The sequence below is a fragment of the Miscanthus floridulus genome, chromosome 14 (genome assembly GCF_019320115.1).
Source record: "Miscanthus floridulus cultivar M001 chromosome 14, ASM1932011v1, whole genome shotgun sequence".
Taxonomy (NCBI): domain Eukaryota; kingdom Viridiplantae; phylum Streptophyta; class Magnoliopsida; order Poales; family Poaceae; genus Miscanthus; species Miscanthus floridulus.
In genome coordinates this window covers 22596415-22610469 of record NC_089593.1, presented here as the reverse complement: position 1 = coordinate 22610469, position 14055 = coordinate 22596415, and the positions used below count along the sequence as shown (strand labels likewise).

The 14055-nt window shown below is 51.3% G+C and overlaps 1 protein-coding gene across 1 annotated transcript; it reads right to left on the bottom strand.

Annotated features, from left to right (window-relative positions):
• Positions 1–12300: 12300 nt before the first annotated feature.
• Positions 12301–14055, bottom strand: LOC136503294 (protein BYPASS1-LIKE-like). Its single transcript, XM_066498421.1, has one exon. The coding sequence runs from the start codon at positions 13804–13806 to the stop codon at positions 12538–12540; it is 1269 nt and encodes a 422-aa protein (XP_066354518.1). The 5' UTR covers positions 13807–14055; the 3' UTR covers positions 12301–12537.

Genomic DNA, 14055 nt, shown 5'->3' with positions numbered 1-14055 from the left:
TACTGCCTCATGATAAGTGACATTGGTGCAAGTGGTCATCATAGTCTGCAACTTGGTATTCAGGCCTCTCATAAACCACCTCTTCTTCTTGACATCGGTATTGACATGTTCGGATGCATATTGGGACAGATGATTAAACCTTCCCACATACTGCATCACGCTTTGATCTCCTTGTTTCAAAGCAAGGAATTCATCTAGCTTCATAGCCATTACTCCTTCAGGGATATAATGGGCTCTGAAGGCTGTACGGAACTCAGCCCAAGTTATTGGAATGCCAGTTGGTTGCATAGCCACTAAGTTTGCCCACCAAGCACTTGCTGCTCCTCTAAGTTGTTGGGCGGCAAACGTAGGTTTCTGATACTCTGTGCATGGGATAAGGTCAAATTTCTGTTCCATGGTTCGAAGCCAGTCATCAGCCTCCAATGGTTCATCTGCCTTGGTAAACACTGGGGGTCTTGTGTCTGTGAAATCAACATATGTAGCCTCCTGTCGGTTATGGTGGCGTCCACGGTTTCCGTACATCTGATTCTGATTACTCTGAGCCATCTCATGAAGCAAACGAGAATTTTCAGCCGTCACATTGACGAGTGCAGTTATAGCATCAGCTAAATTGGTTGGAATTGGTGGCGGATCAGGAATACCGTCCTCATCTTGTGAAGTTCCCGGAATAAACGAACCCCGTGTACGACGCATCTGCTCATAACAAACCAAACTTTATTCACATATCTTTATTGAATTGTACCATAGCTTACTCTAGACACATTACATGGAGCTTACTAATGTACAAACAAACCTACGGGTACGAAAACAGAACTACATAACTTAACTAAAGCTACTATTATACAACTCTCCTCCTTTCCTCAATTTCTTCAAACTTCAGGCTCGGTATCCATTCCGGAATTATTACCGCCTTCATCATCACTTTCATCGATCATTACTAATTCTTCAGGATCTTCTTCTTCTTCCTCTCCCGATTCATCATCATCGGCAAGGATGACACCGGGGTCCATGGCATCAGCTTGAGGCTCATGATTTGGATTCAGTAGATTGCTAAGCCTATGAACTTCCTCATGTAGATAGGTATTATGTTCTTCTAAATCTTCTACATAGAATTCTAGCTCATGAGTTCTAGCCCTAGCTACATTTTCCCTGTGCCAAGCTTCATTTCTTCCCTCCACCGTACGAACTAACATACTTTCGCAGTTCCTATGCGCGGTGGTGAGCTGCCTCAATTGACCCTGTAATTCACCTATTTGTATAACATCCAAAGCCCTATCTCTAGTAGATTGTGCTAACTCTACGGAAATCCTCTGTATCTCTGCCTGAGGATCAGGCCTAGTACTGCTACTGCTAGCACCATCATTTCTAGGGGCAAGTTGGTGACGAGGAACTCCTTTGGGTCCGGTGGACTTACGGGGCGTCATCTTGGCACGAGCCATACTGTAGGAAACCAATTTAATCCAAGTAAGACCATTTGATCAAAATCCAAAGAGTAGCTAAGATGGATTACATTCCTCAAACCAGTCTCACTACTTAACTCCAGACTAAGAGGTGAAGGAAGTAACGAGTGAATTATTCATGATGCATGAATCGTTCTTACAAACAAAAACATCAAAGTTTATAATGCATATAAACAACATTTATTTTTATATAGGGCATAGCATAATTACTACTCCACCACACAAAACATTTTAATCAAATAGGGAATGGTGAGAAAGAATTAAGATAAGTCAGAAGCAATTTGAACCAAATTATCAAGTTAAATTTAGTCATCCCAATTCATTTTGAAGTTTTCGTAAAACAATACAGCAAAACCTTGTAACGAATGCTCTGATACCATTCTGTGGCAGAACCTCCTAAGTTATAGGGCCCACATGCACCTGTCACTGTCCGACGACCTTTGATATTTATGCATATGTTTCCAATAACTTAAAAAGACTGTCGGGTGTCCTCGGGGAACCCCGAATCATCCACGATTTCCGAGCAGGATCACGTTACAGAGTCATTGCAGTATTACAACATTTATTCAAATATCAAAACCAGAGTAAAAACAGCGGAAGTCTTACAATAACATAGTTTACAAACCAGTTGTTTCAAACCTTACAAACTAAGTTCCATAATTATTACAAACCATAGTAGTAGTGGAGTGGCATAATTAACATATACTTAACACACAAAATAAACATCCTGCCCAAGGATCACACATTTAATTCTCATCGTCAGAACGAACGATAGTCATGCAGCACGATCCAAAATAGATCTGCTCATGAGGCTCACCTGCAACAAGGGGTCAACGAACCCTGAGTACAAAGGTACTCAACAAGACTTATCCGAAATCTAAACTGATAAACTCAGTAATGCAGGCTCAGGGATTCAAGGTATAGCTTTAACAATGATCAAAGTTTTTTTGCGTAAAAGCTCTTTTAATAAAACTCTTTATATAGAAAACTTCTCTAGAATTATATACAAAGCTGACACGATCCGCACTGAGATCATGAAACTTCATATCCAACATCTTCACAAACCTTACTTAAGTTTTGGTTATTAATTCTACGATGATGAACAGTGAGTTGAGTCTCCATAACCGAGGAGCAACGACGATTCGAACCGATTAAGCCCAGCTGGGGATTCCAGACCACACGACATATGCAGGTCCCCGACTCACATATATCAACCTATCCTCGGATCCTCTAAAACAAGAACGGGTCCGCGCCACCCGAGAATACAGCACACCTCAATTCCGGCCACATTCCAGCCACGAGGGTACATGCTATTCCCGCCATCTCTCCACTCCCAGTGCGCGAGTAGCCATTCTCGTAATAGAATTGCCAAGTTCAGGCTTACCGGAGTATGTGGTTAGTACTACAAATTCTCACCTCATGCAATTCAACAACGGACGTGCCTTAATCGACACAGGCGGAAAGAACCCGCTCACAAGACCTCCATATCTTGTGGCTCACACTCATCGAGTCCGCCCGGTCTAGATTTATTACTCCACATTCCCATATCACATGTTAGCATAGTTAACCAGTGTTCCATTTGTAACTTGCAGGTGGCAGGTAGTTACCCGACCTTCATCGTTCTACGCATGGCTAAGCAAAACTAGGCATATACGAGTTTAAAACTGGTAATATGGTAAATATGGAATAACAAGGGTGGTAATGCAACAATTAGGCTTTTACTTAACTCCTAATCACTTAATGCAGTAACGGAAAGCAAAAGCGAAATTAATTTATAAAACACAAGGTAGGGTTGTATGCATCCGGGGCTTGCCTTCGTTGACGGAAAAGTTCGATTCCTGCGACGTTACACAAGTATTTGACCCGACCTCAACAGACGAATTAACCTCTTCAACAGCTTGATTAACTACCACGTTTTCACCTTCGTTCACTACACGTAATAACAATGCCATGTTTAACATGATGCGGAATTCGAAACATGATGCTCGATGAGGGATGAAAAATTAATAATTTGAATACAACTTTCCTTCGCGGTACAGTTGCAAGTCAAACAAACTAATTCTTTTTCGTAAACACATACATCAACTGCCAAGGATCATTAACAACAAATGACCCAAGGTCATAACTCAATCCAAAATTTCAAACAAAACCTAAATCACTAAAGGTTACTATTTGCTTTTATGAATTAATTATTTAGTTCAAAATTATGAAATAAATCAACTTATTCTAATTGAGTCCAACATTTTAGTACATGTTCATTACATGATAACTAAGTGGCAAAACAAATTTCATAATTTTTGGATAAATAAATAAGCCTAGAAAAATCCTGGAAATCCATTTATGAATAAATTGAGCAATTTTTATCACATTTAAAACTTACTGAAAAACATTATTTCATATTTTTCTTAAATACTATACATCTCAGAGAAGTCACACAAAAATTTTCATAATTTTTGGAGCTCTAAATAAATCTACACAAAAATAACAAAAACATACACTATTCATTCAAATCTGAAAATAGAAAAACCTATTTGAACGCTGAGTCACTGACATTGGACCCCACCTGTCATCTTCTACCTCCCGCGTGTTGACTACGACGACGACGGCGCTGACCGGCGCAAACTCACCGACGGTGAGCCCAAAGGCGACGGTCAAGGTACCAAAATGACCACATCATCACGGCGCATCGACTGAAGGCACTAGCTAGACAAATTACTACGAGTTACGAGCTTGGCGTCGGCCATGGCGGATGCGGTGGCTCGGCGACGTTACGCCAGCGAAATGAAGCCGAAAACGGGGAAACAGAGGGCATGGGAAGGTCCAGTAGCTCACCACGAACACGTTCAAGCAAGAATTAAGGCCGGAGAAGTAACGTAGACACGGGTCGACGTGAACAGCAACGGCGGCGGAGCAAGGATCGTCGGTGACGGTGTGCCAGCGACTGCAGTGGATAAAACGGCCAAACAAAAGTGAAATGAGCACTACGGCATCGAGACGAAGCTAAAGGGACATCAATCAAGGGCAACGGCTCACCGATGGACTCTGGCCACGAAGATGCGCATGCGACGGTGAGGTTACCGGCCGCGAGGAAGAAGGCGATGAAACTCGAGTTCCCGGTGAAGACAAGCCAAATTGGTGGGTCAGATGGATGCGCAAGGTTCAGGCGGAGCTGGGACTAGCTTAACAGCGACGGTGGAGCACGACAACGACGGCACGGGCTCGCCGGAGATGGAGCAGCGGCGACGGGAAAAATAGAGAGCGAAGAAAGAAGAACGACGGCGGCTCCAGAGCTTTATAGGGCAGTCAAGGAAGCACAAGGAAGCCACGACGCAGCCTTCAGCGCGCCAACGCGACGCCCAGACGGCCACGCGCGCGACTGGAAGCAAGCCGAAGATCGCCGCCGGTGTAGCCTGAGCGGTGAGTACTGTTCACAGAAATTACAAGTTTGCCATTCGCCAAATTTCACAAATTACTCTCAAATTTTCATAACAACTCAAAAATCTCCAAAAATAAAAGTTGTTCAAAATCAAAAGTTCAACAACTTTGCTTTTATAACCATCTCCTAATTCGGTCTAGATTTTGAAATGAACTTTTGAATTTGAATAGGGAAATTTACCGAATTACGCCTTTTTGATTTACTCAAAAATTTTCTAAACAACTTGAAAAACTCCAAAAACAAACTTTGTATAACTTGCCAAGCTCTACACTTTTGCTTTTGGGCCCAACCCCAAAATATGCTTAGATTTTGAAATGGATTTTCAGGGTAGGGTTTACATGTTGAAACGCGGGGTTTTCTCGAAAAATTCAAAACCCAGTCAAACTTTGAACTTGAGTCAAACAATACAATTCAACACTCATTACACAAATGTAAACTTGTTTTAGTAAATGCACATCAAAGTTTTCACCAAATGCCAAATGCCTTGCAATGCATATGATGACATGTCAGATTTTAACATTTAAACACCCGAGGTGTTACAGTCTACCAAGCGTAGTATTGACACCCTTCATAGGTGCGCACAATCTGTTCAACGTCGGCTACTACGGTCGGCCAGTAGAAGCATTGTCGAAATGCGTTTTCGACCAGGGTCCTTGGCGTGGCATGGTGCTGCAGACCCCACTGTGGATATCACTCAGCAACTGCTTCCCTTGTTCGATGGGGATACAGCGCTATAGGATCTCGGTGTGGCTTCACCTCTAGAGCTCGCCCTCAACAATGACAAAGGACTTGGCGCGACACGTGAGCCGCCAAGCCTCCGTTTTGTCTATCGGTAGCACCTCACAGAGGAGGTAGTCGAGGTAAGGCGTCCTCCAGTCGCCTAGAGGGTTGGACTCTGTCGCTGGATCCTCGTCAAGCTTCATGACTTTAGGGTCGGATGGAGCCACTGGCAGGTTAGCCCCTAAGCCTAGGGCAGGCGGCCCGTCACCGGTCTATTCTAGCTCCTCATAGCGGACCAAGGGCTTGTACTGATCGTTGGCAAAGATGCCCGTCGGCACCGGCTCTCGGCCAGATGCCATTTTCACCAGCGTGTCGACCACCTCGTTGAGACGCCTCAGGATGTGATTGAGCTTGAGACCGTCAAACTTGTCCTCTAGCTGTCGAACTTCTCGGCAATACGCAGCCATGTTGGCATTGTGGTAGCTTGATTCCTTCATGACTTGGTCGATGACTAGCTAGGAATCACCCTAGACATCAAGCCGTCGGATACCCAACTCAATGGCGATGCGTAGGACTTGATGGCTGTTTGAGGGGCATATGAAATGCCTTGACTCATCAACTCAAGTGCCCACTTCGCGATTCTTCCTATGACATCCTGGTTTTGGATGACCTTGCCGAGAGGGAAGGACATCACGAACGTCACCGGATGCGACTCGAAGTAGTGACATAACTTCCTTTTAGTGATAAGGACAACGTAAAGGAGTTTCTAGATTTGGGGGTAGCGAGTCTTGGAATCAGACAAGACCTCGCTAATGAAGTACATCGAACGCTGCACTTTGAGGGTGTGTCCCCCTTCTTCTCGCTATACCACCAGGGCGGCCCTGACCACTTGCGTGGTGGTCGCAATGTAGAGCAGAAGCGGTTCCCCATCGGTTGGGGGGACCAGGATTAGGGCCTTCATCAGGAGCTACTTGACCTTGTCAAGTGCCTCCTAGGCCTTGGGCATCCATTTGAAGCGGTCGGCCTTCTTTAGAAGCCAATAGAGGGGGAGACCCTGTTCACCGAGGCGTGAGATAAAGCGGCTGAGTGCGGCGAGGCACCCTGTAACTCGCTATACCCCCTTTATGTTATGAATTAGGTCCATCCTCATTATGGTTGAGATCTTCTTCGGGTTGGCTTTGATGCCACGCTCGGAGATGATAAAACCCAGCAGCATACCCCTTGGGACCTCGAAAATGCACTTCTCGAGGTTGAGTTTGATGTCGTTTGCTCGGAGTTTCATGAAGGTCTGCTCTAGGTCAGCTACGAACTGGTCAGCTTGTTTGGACTTGACCACAATGTCATCCACATAGGCCTCAACGGTCTGCCCGATGAGATCCCCGAAACACTTGAGCATGCAGCATTGGCACGTAGCCCCCGTGTTCTTTAGGCCAAATGGCATTATGATGTAGCAGAATGATCCAAATGGGGTGATGAAAGATGTCATGAGCTGGTCGGACACTTTCATCGTGATTTGAAGGTACCTAAAGTACGCATCAAGGAAGTAAAGGGTTTCGCACCCTGAGCTCGAGTCGACTACTTGGTCTATGCATGGCAAAGAAAATGGATCCTTTGGACACGCTTTGTTGAGACCCATGTAGTCAACACACATTCTCCATTTCCCACTCTTTTTTTGTACAAGAACGGGATTGGCTAACCACTCAGGGTGGTATACTTTCTTGATGAACCTGGTTGCCAAAAGCTTCGTAATCTCCTCACTGATGGCCCCATGTTTCTCCTCATCGAAACGATGCAGGCGCTGCTTCACCAACTTGGAGCTTGACCTGATCTTCAAGGCATGCTCGGTGACTTCTCTCGAAATGGCTGGCATGTCCGAAGGTTTCCACACAAAGATGTCTCTGTTGTCACGGAGGAAGTCGGTGAGCGCGCTTTCCTATTTGGAGGAAAGCATGGTGCTGATGCGCACCACTTTGCCCTCAAAGCCATTGGGTCTATGAGCACCTCATTGGCGCCCTCTACAGGCTCGAAAGACCCAGCCGACCGCTTGGGGTCGAATGCTGTTTTAACGACCTCCTTCCTGATGGCCGCAAGCTCTTTGGAGGTGACAATTGCCGCAGCGTGTTTGCAGCACTCAACCTCGTACTCATAGGCGTGCTAGAAAGAGGTGCCAATGGTGATGACCCTACATGGACCCGGCATCTTCAATTTTAGATAGGTGTAGTTGGGGACAGCCATGAACTTCGCGTAGCATGGACATCCTAGGATGGTGTGGTAGGTCCCGTGGAACCTGACCACCTCGAAGGTAAGGGTCTCTGTCCCATAATTGGTCAGATTCCCGAAGATAACAGGCAGATCGATGTGCCTAAGTGGCACGGCCTGCTTTCTAGGCATGATGCCATAGAAAGATGCCTTGGTCGGTTGGATGCATGATCGATCGATGCCCATGGCATCGAGCGTTTCAGCATACATGATGTTGAGGCCACTGCCTCCATTCATCAGCACCTTGGTGAGCCGCTTCGTGCCGATGATCGGATCGATCACAAGCGGGTATCTTTCTTGCTACGGGACGCTTTCCTCTGATCAAAGGTTATGGCAGGCTCTAACCATTAGAGGAAGGAAGGCACGACCGGATCGGTCGTATAGACCTCACAGCACGTAAGCTTCTGACGGCGCTTGGAGTCATAGGCCACCGACCCTCTGAAGATCATGAGGCAGCTATCTAGCGTTAGAAATCCACCGTCCTTCCCCTCGGCATCGTCTACGGTCGACTTAGGTTCCTTCCTATGCTCCCCCTTGTTGGAGCCTCCGGACAAGAACCGCTTCATGAGGACGCAGTTCTTGTACAGGTGCTTGATGAGGAAAGCATCGTTTGGGCATGGCCCTTCGAGCAGCTTCTCAAAGTGGTCCGGGGTACCCTCGATGGGCTTCTGACCCCCTTGTGGTCGGCAGTGGCCATAAGTGAGCCCTTGCAACCCTGCTTGTTCTTCTTCTTGTTGGGGCAGTTGGAGGCGCCTTCGCCGGCGTCCTCGTCCCACTTTGCCTTGCCCATGGGGCAGTCAAAAATTGCCCCGACCGCCTCCTCACCTGAGGCATGGCTAGTGGCAATGTCGAGGAGCTCCTTGGTGGTTCGTGGGCCCTTATGTCCTAGCTTATGAACCAAGAACTTGTAGGTGGTCCCAGACAGGAAAGCTCCTATGACGTCGGTGTCGGCGACATCGGGCAACTTGTTGCACTACCGAGAGAAGCACCGGATGTACCTATGAAGAGTTTCCCCAAACTTCTGTCAGTAGTTTTTGAGATCCCATGGGTTCATAGGACGCACGTATGTGCCCTGAAAGTTTCCCACGAAGATTTCTTTTAGGTCTGCCAAACTTTGGATTTAGTTGGGCGAAAGGGGTTCCAACCATGTTCGCGTTGAATCAGCTAGGAACAATGGAAGGTTGTGAATAATGAAATTGTCACTATCCACTCCACCGGCTTGGCAAGTAAGTCGATAATCCTCGAGCCACAGTCCAGGGTTTGTTTCCCCGTAGTATTTTGAAATGTTGGTCGGCGGTCGGTACCGTGGTGGAAAGACGACGTTACGGATGTGTCGGCCAAAGGCCTGAGGTCCTAGCAAGTCAGGGCTCGGGCTTTAGTCCTCACCGCTGTCTTAGCGTCCGCCATGATAAGGGTGGTAGCCACGGCTAGCCTCCTCCCTCTCATTATTGTGGGCATGCCTACGGGCATCTAGGGTGTCGTGCGCGTCACGGTGGAGGCCAAGACGCTCATACGCCAGGGCCACGATGCGCGGTCTGCCACCTCGCTGCGCCTAATGGACTAACACGTCCCTGTCGGGTCGCTCTGAGGGCACACGCTTGCTAGCGCCAAGCTCATGTCGTTAGGACAGCGAGCTCTTGGCCTACTGTGCCACCACACGCACGAGTAGCGTGTGAATCTCATGATGGGCCCATTGATCCTCGAGTGTCACGAGCCCCGAAAGCCCCCGGAGCAAGGCCGCCACGGCAGCGATGTTCTGACTTGCCTGGGTGAAGTGTGGGAGGGCTTCATCATCCTCGATGATCCTTCGGTTCACGTCGCGGGCTGCGGCGCATGCACGCCCACCGTCTCTGTGGTGCTTGAGCTCCACGCGTTCCTGCTCGAGCTAGAGTCGTGCTTCTTTGAGCTCTTGGTGCCACACCCTCAGCTACTTTAAATGCAAGCGAGGTGGGGCCCTTGTGTCCTCCTCGACCTCTCGTCGAGGTCATCTGTTGCGGTAGCACCTCCTTCATGGATGCTTTCGATGTATCCCTCGGGGGTACCTGCCATGAAACATTCTCGCGAAGGGTGATGGCTCCCCCTGCTAGAGTCAGAGTTAGAGGGTGACTCTGATTCTCCTGCGAGAAGGTCGTTCATAGGGGATGGGGGCGTACACTGCGCCACAAGGTGGTCGATGGTCTCTGTGGCGTGGCGTAGACCGAACAGGAGCGCTGTCGGGGTGCTCCGGATGAGGTATTCTAGGGAGAGGGGCTCTCCTCCGACAAGTCATGTCATGACGTTGGTGAACGAGAAGGTGAGGCGGTGTAGGTCCTCCCGGGACGGTCGAGGTCCTAGGAAGGCGTCGAGCCGGCGCTCTAGCCTCCAGTAATCGAAGCCGAGGAGCTAGTCGCTCCCGGGGGCATGGGCCTCCGGTGCATACAGCTCCTCAATCGCGTTGAGGCCGGTGGAGTGGAGAGGTTGGACGGCGGTGGGAACCCACGCCAACTCTCCCTATGTCGTAACGATGAAGTCCAGGTTTCTAAAGCGCACGTGCACGCCCGGGACCCAACTGACGCTGTGACTAGCCATCCGAGGCCTGATGTGGACATCAAGACGCGTAAAAAACCCCTACCTGGCGCGTCAACTGTCGGTGTTTTTGGACCACCGACGAGTAAATTTGTATTTGCACGTCTGGCTCGGATGGTGTGCTCGGAGGACACAAGGGTTTATACCGGTTTGGGCAGAACGTCCCTATGTCTAGTTCGCTACTGCTCGTGTTACCGACATTTGATTTACAGTAGGGTTACAAACAGGCGAGAGAGGGCGAGAATCCCAAGTCTCTAGTGGAGGGAGTGAACGGGTGCTGAGAGCTTGCTTGCCGCTCAGTCATGTGCTCGTATCGTGCTCTTGTGTTCTGATCCCCCCCAGCGTGGGGCGCCTTGCTTCCCCTTTTATAGGCGAAGGGAAAGCGTGGGTTACAGAAGAGAAAAATGAGAAGAACGAGAGAAAGAAGGCATCTAGAGTCGCCGGGTCCTTCTTCTTCTTTATGCGGGTCCCGCTGATCCTGTAGATGTCGATAGAGATGGCTCCATGTCACGGCCCTATTCGTCACTGGCGCCATGCGCTGGTGTTATCTGCCGGTCATGGCCTTCCACTCTGTCCTGACGGACGTTGCGGTGAATTGACGCGCCTCTCAGCGTCCATGCGAGGATTAGGCAGAACAACACCGGCACATCCGACACTGTTCTTGATGTGAATCCCCAGGTATCGTCCGTCAAGGCCACGGGTTACATCGAGGTGTGCCAGCCTCTTCCCTGGCGTCAGAGTTTTGACCCAGGCCCATACGCTTGGACCTAGAGTGGTTGGCGGCTGTATGGGTCCCCATTGGACGAGACGGAACACGCGTCCTCGAGGTCGGGCGAGATGGAGCCCGCGACCTTGGGCGAGACGGAGCCCACGTCCTCGAGGTCGAGCGAGACGGAAACCGCGTCCTTGGGGTCGGGCGAGACGAAGCCCACACCCAAGGGGTCGGGCGAGACGGAGCCTACACCCAAGGGGTCGGGTGAGACGAAACTCGCGTCCTTGGGTTGGGCGAGACAAAAATTGCGTCCTCGGGGTCGGACGAGACGGAGCCCGCAACCAAGGGGTCGGGCCAGACGGAGCCCGCACCTAAGGGGTCGGACGAGATGGAACCCGCGTCCTTGGGGTCGAGCGAGACAGAGCCCGCACCCAAGGGGTCGGACGAGACGGAACCCGTGTCCTTGGGGTCGGGCGAGACGGAGCCCGCACTAAAGGGGCGAGACGGAGCCCGCGGCCTTGAGGTCGGACGAGATGAAGCCCGCGGCCTTAGGGTCGTGCGAGACCTTTTAATATGTCTCGAGCCATCCGGAGAAGTCAGCGTGGATGCTAACTTGCTTACTTTGAGTATCTCTAATATCGATACCCGACAACATCAAAGTTCAAAGATCACATGTCTGTGGCCATGTTCACTTGAACTACTTTTCAGCTGGGTCAGCTTATTTCAACTTATTCTCCCTCACTAAACACTATTGAATCAGCCGAAACCAGCCGGCTTATATATCATACGAACAGGGCAAAAAACCTCCAAAATAAAATCTTTGCAACCAAAACATGCCAACCATCTCAGATTTTATGCAGCAAATTCAATCAAAGGAGGAAACTATTTTCCCCTCGTTCCATCTTAGGCCCTGAACGGCTTATCCCATATTTAGCTTGTTCGTCTTCTTTTTTTCAGCAGAAACAGTGTTTTTCTCTCACAACAATTTAATCAGAACAGTATTTTTCAATCAGTTTCAGCCAATTTTCAGACTAGCGAACGGGGCCTTAACTAGATCAAATGTCACATTTCTGAACGATCTTGTAGAACTCTAGAAGTAGTAGAACATAGCAGGTTAATCATTAATCGGACACCATGGCTAACAAAAATTAGGTGAAATATTATATATATACCAAATGCAGCATCAAAAACATGGGAACTAAGCAGCCATCTTTACATCATGATGGCCACATTCAAATCCCTTCTTTACAAGAAGATACAGATATACGTACTCAATATGACCAGAGAAGATAAACGAGCAAACCAAGAAGCAAGAAAAGCTACCTAGGGTCGCCACATTGCCCAATTGCAGGCAGAATTCCGATCGGCGGGCGGGGCGAATCAAATCAGTCGGCATTGTGCATGGATGAATCGAGGCCATCGACACGGCTGCGCACAATGCGGTGGAACACCTCGCGCACCAGCCTTTCCAGCGGCTCCAGGCCGTCCCTCATGGCTTCACACACGGCGGCGAGCTCCGCGGCAGCCTCCCGCACGTCGTTCTCCCTGTCGCCGAAGAGCGGGATCGGGGCCGCGTCGATTGCCTCGGCGAGCTTCTGCGTGGACTTCTCGAGCGAATGGATCTCCTTGAGCAGGCCGCAGGAATGGCGCCTGTCCTTGCGCTTGCCTTCCTCGGCGAGGCGTTCCTGCAGGGCGAGGAGAGGCGGCGCCCAGGGGAACGCGGCGCGCGGCGGCGCGGCCGGCAGGTGGTGGGCCTGCAGCGCGTTGCCGCGGTCCGGGCAAGGGACGGCGGCGACGAGCGCCCAGGTGGTGAGGTGGAGCACGCAGCCCATGGAGTAGACGGGGGCGGCGAGGCCCGCCTCGTGCGCGCGCGGCGCGGCGAGCCCGGCCCCGATGGCCTGCAGCTGGCGCGCGGCGGACCAGGTGCGGGACACGCTCCAGGAGAGGGAGCGGAAGTGGGAGGCAGTCGCGGATGCCGCGGCGGCGGAGCCCGCGGTGCGCGACGGGGAGGCCCGCGCGCGGCCAAAGGAGCGGTTGCGGTGGGAGGAGAGGAAGGAGGCGACGCCGCCGGCCCCCGACGCCGCGGCGGCGTCGTCGACGAGGAGAGCGGAGAGGTCTGTGAGCGCCTTGCGCGCGCGGCGGAGCTGGCCCTCGCGGACCTCCCCGGGGGCCCCCAGCGCGGAGGCCGCGATGTCGGCGAGGCGCTCCCAGCGGCGCACCTGGTCCACGCCGTCCCGCGCCGCGTTGCAGACGTCGAGCGCCTTGACGGCGCGCTCGTGGAACTCGGCCACCATCCTCTCGGCGGCCGCGGGCAGCTGCGCCCCGGCGCGGCGCCGCGCCTGGGCCACCACGACGCGGAACTCCTCCTGGCACAGCACGAAGGCCTCCAGCAGGCGGCGGATCCACGCGGCGGAGAGGAACTCCTCGCCCGACGCCGCGGCGGCGGCGGCGGCGGAGGCGTCGCCGGCACCGGTCCCGGCGTCCGCCGCGGGCAGCAGCTCCGCGAGCGTCGACGCGACGTGGCGCTGGAACGCCTCGAGGTCGGCCTCCTCGCCCGACGGCATGATGGCGGTGGTGTCCCTGCGCAGCGAGAGCAGCGAGCGGCCGAAGGAGAAGGGCGAGGAGGTTGAGCCCTGGTAGTCCGTCACCGGCATCGCCCGGCGTCCGGCGATCCTGCTCGCCGCCGGCCCGGAGCGGATCTCGTCACTCTCTCTCTCGCCTGGGCAAGCGAGCGCGGGCGGGCTTCGCGGGCTGTCGGGTGCGCGCCCGCTAGTGGCGTGGCGAGGGCGAGGCTCGTTGGCGATGGGATGTGGGGTGGGGTGGGGAGGTTTTATATGAGGCCGCGAGATTAGGGTGGTGATTAGTTAAATTAAGCGGGATAATTAGTTAATTTTAGGAGAGGA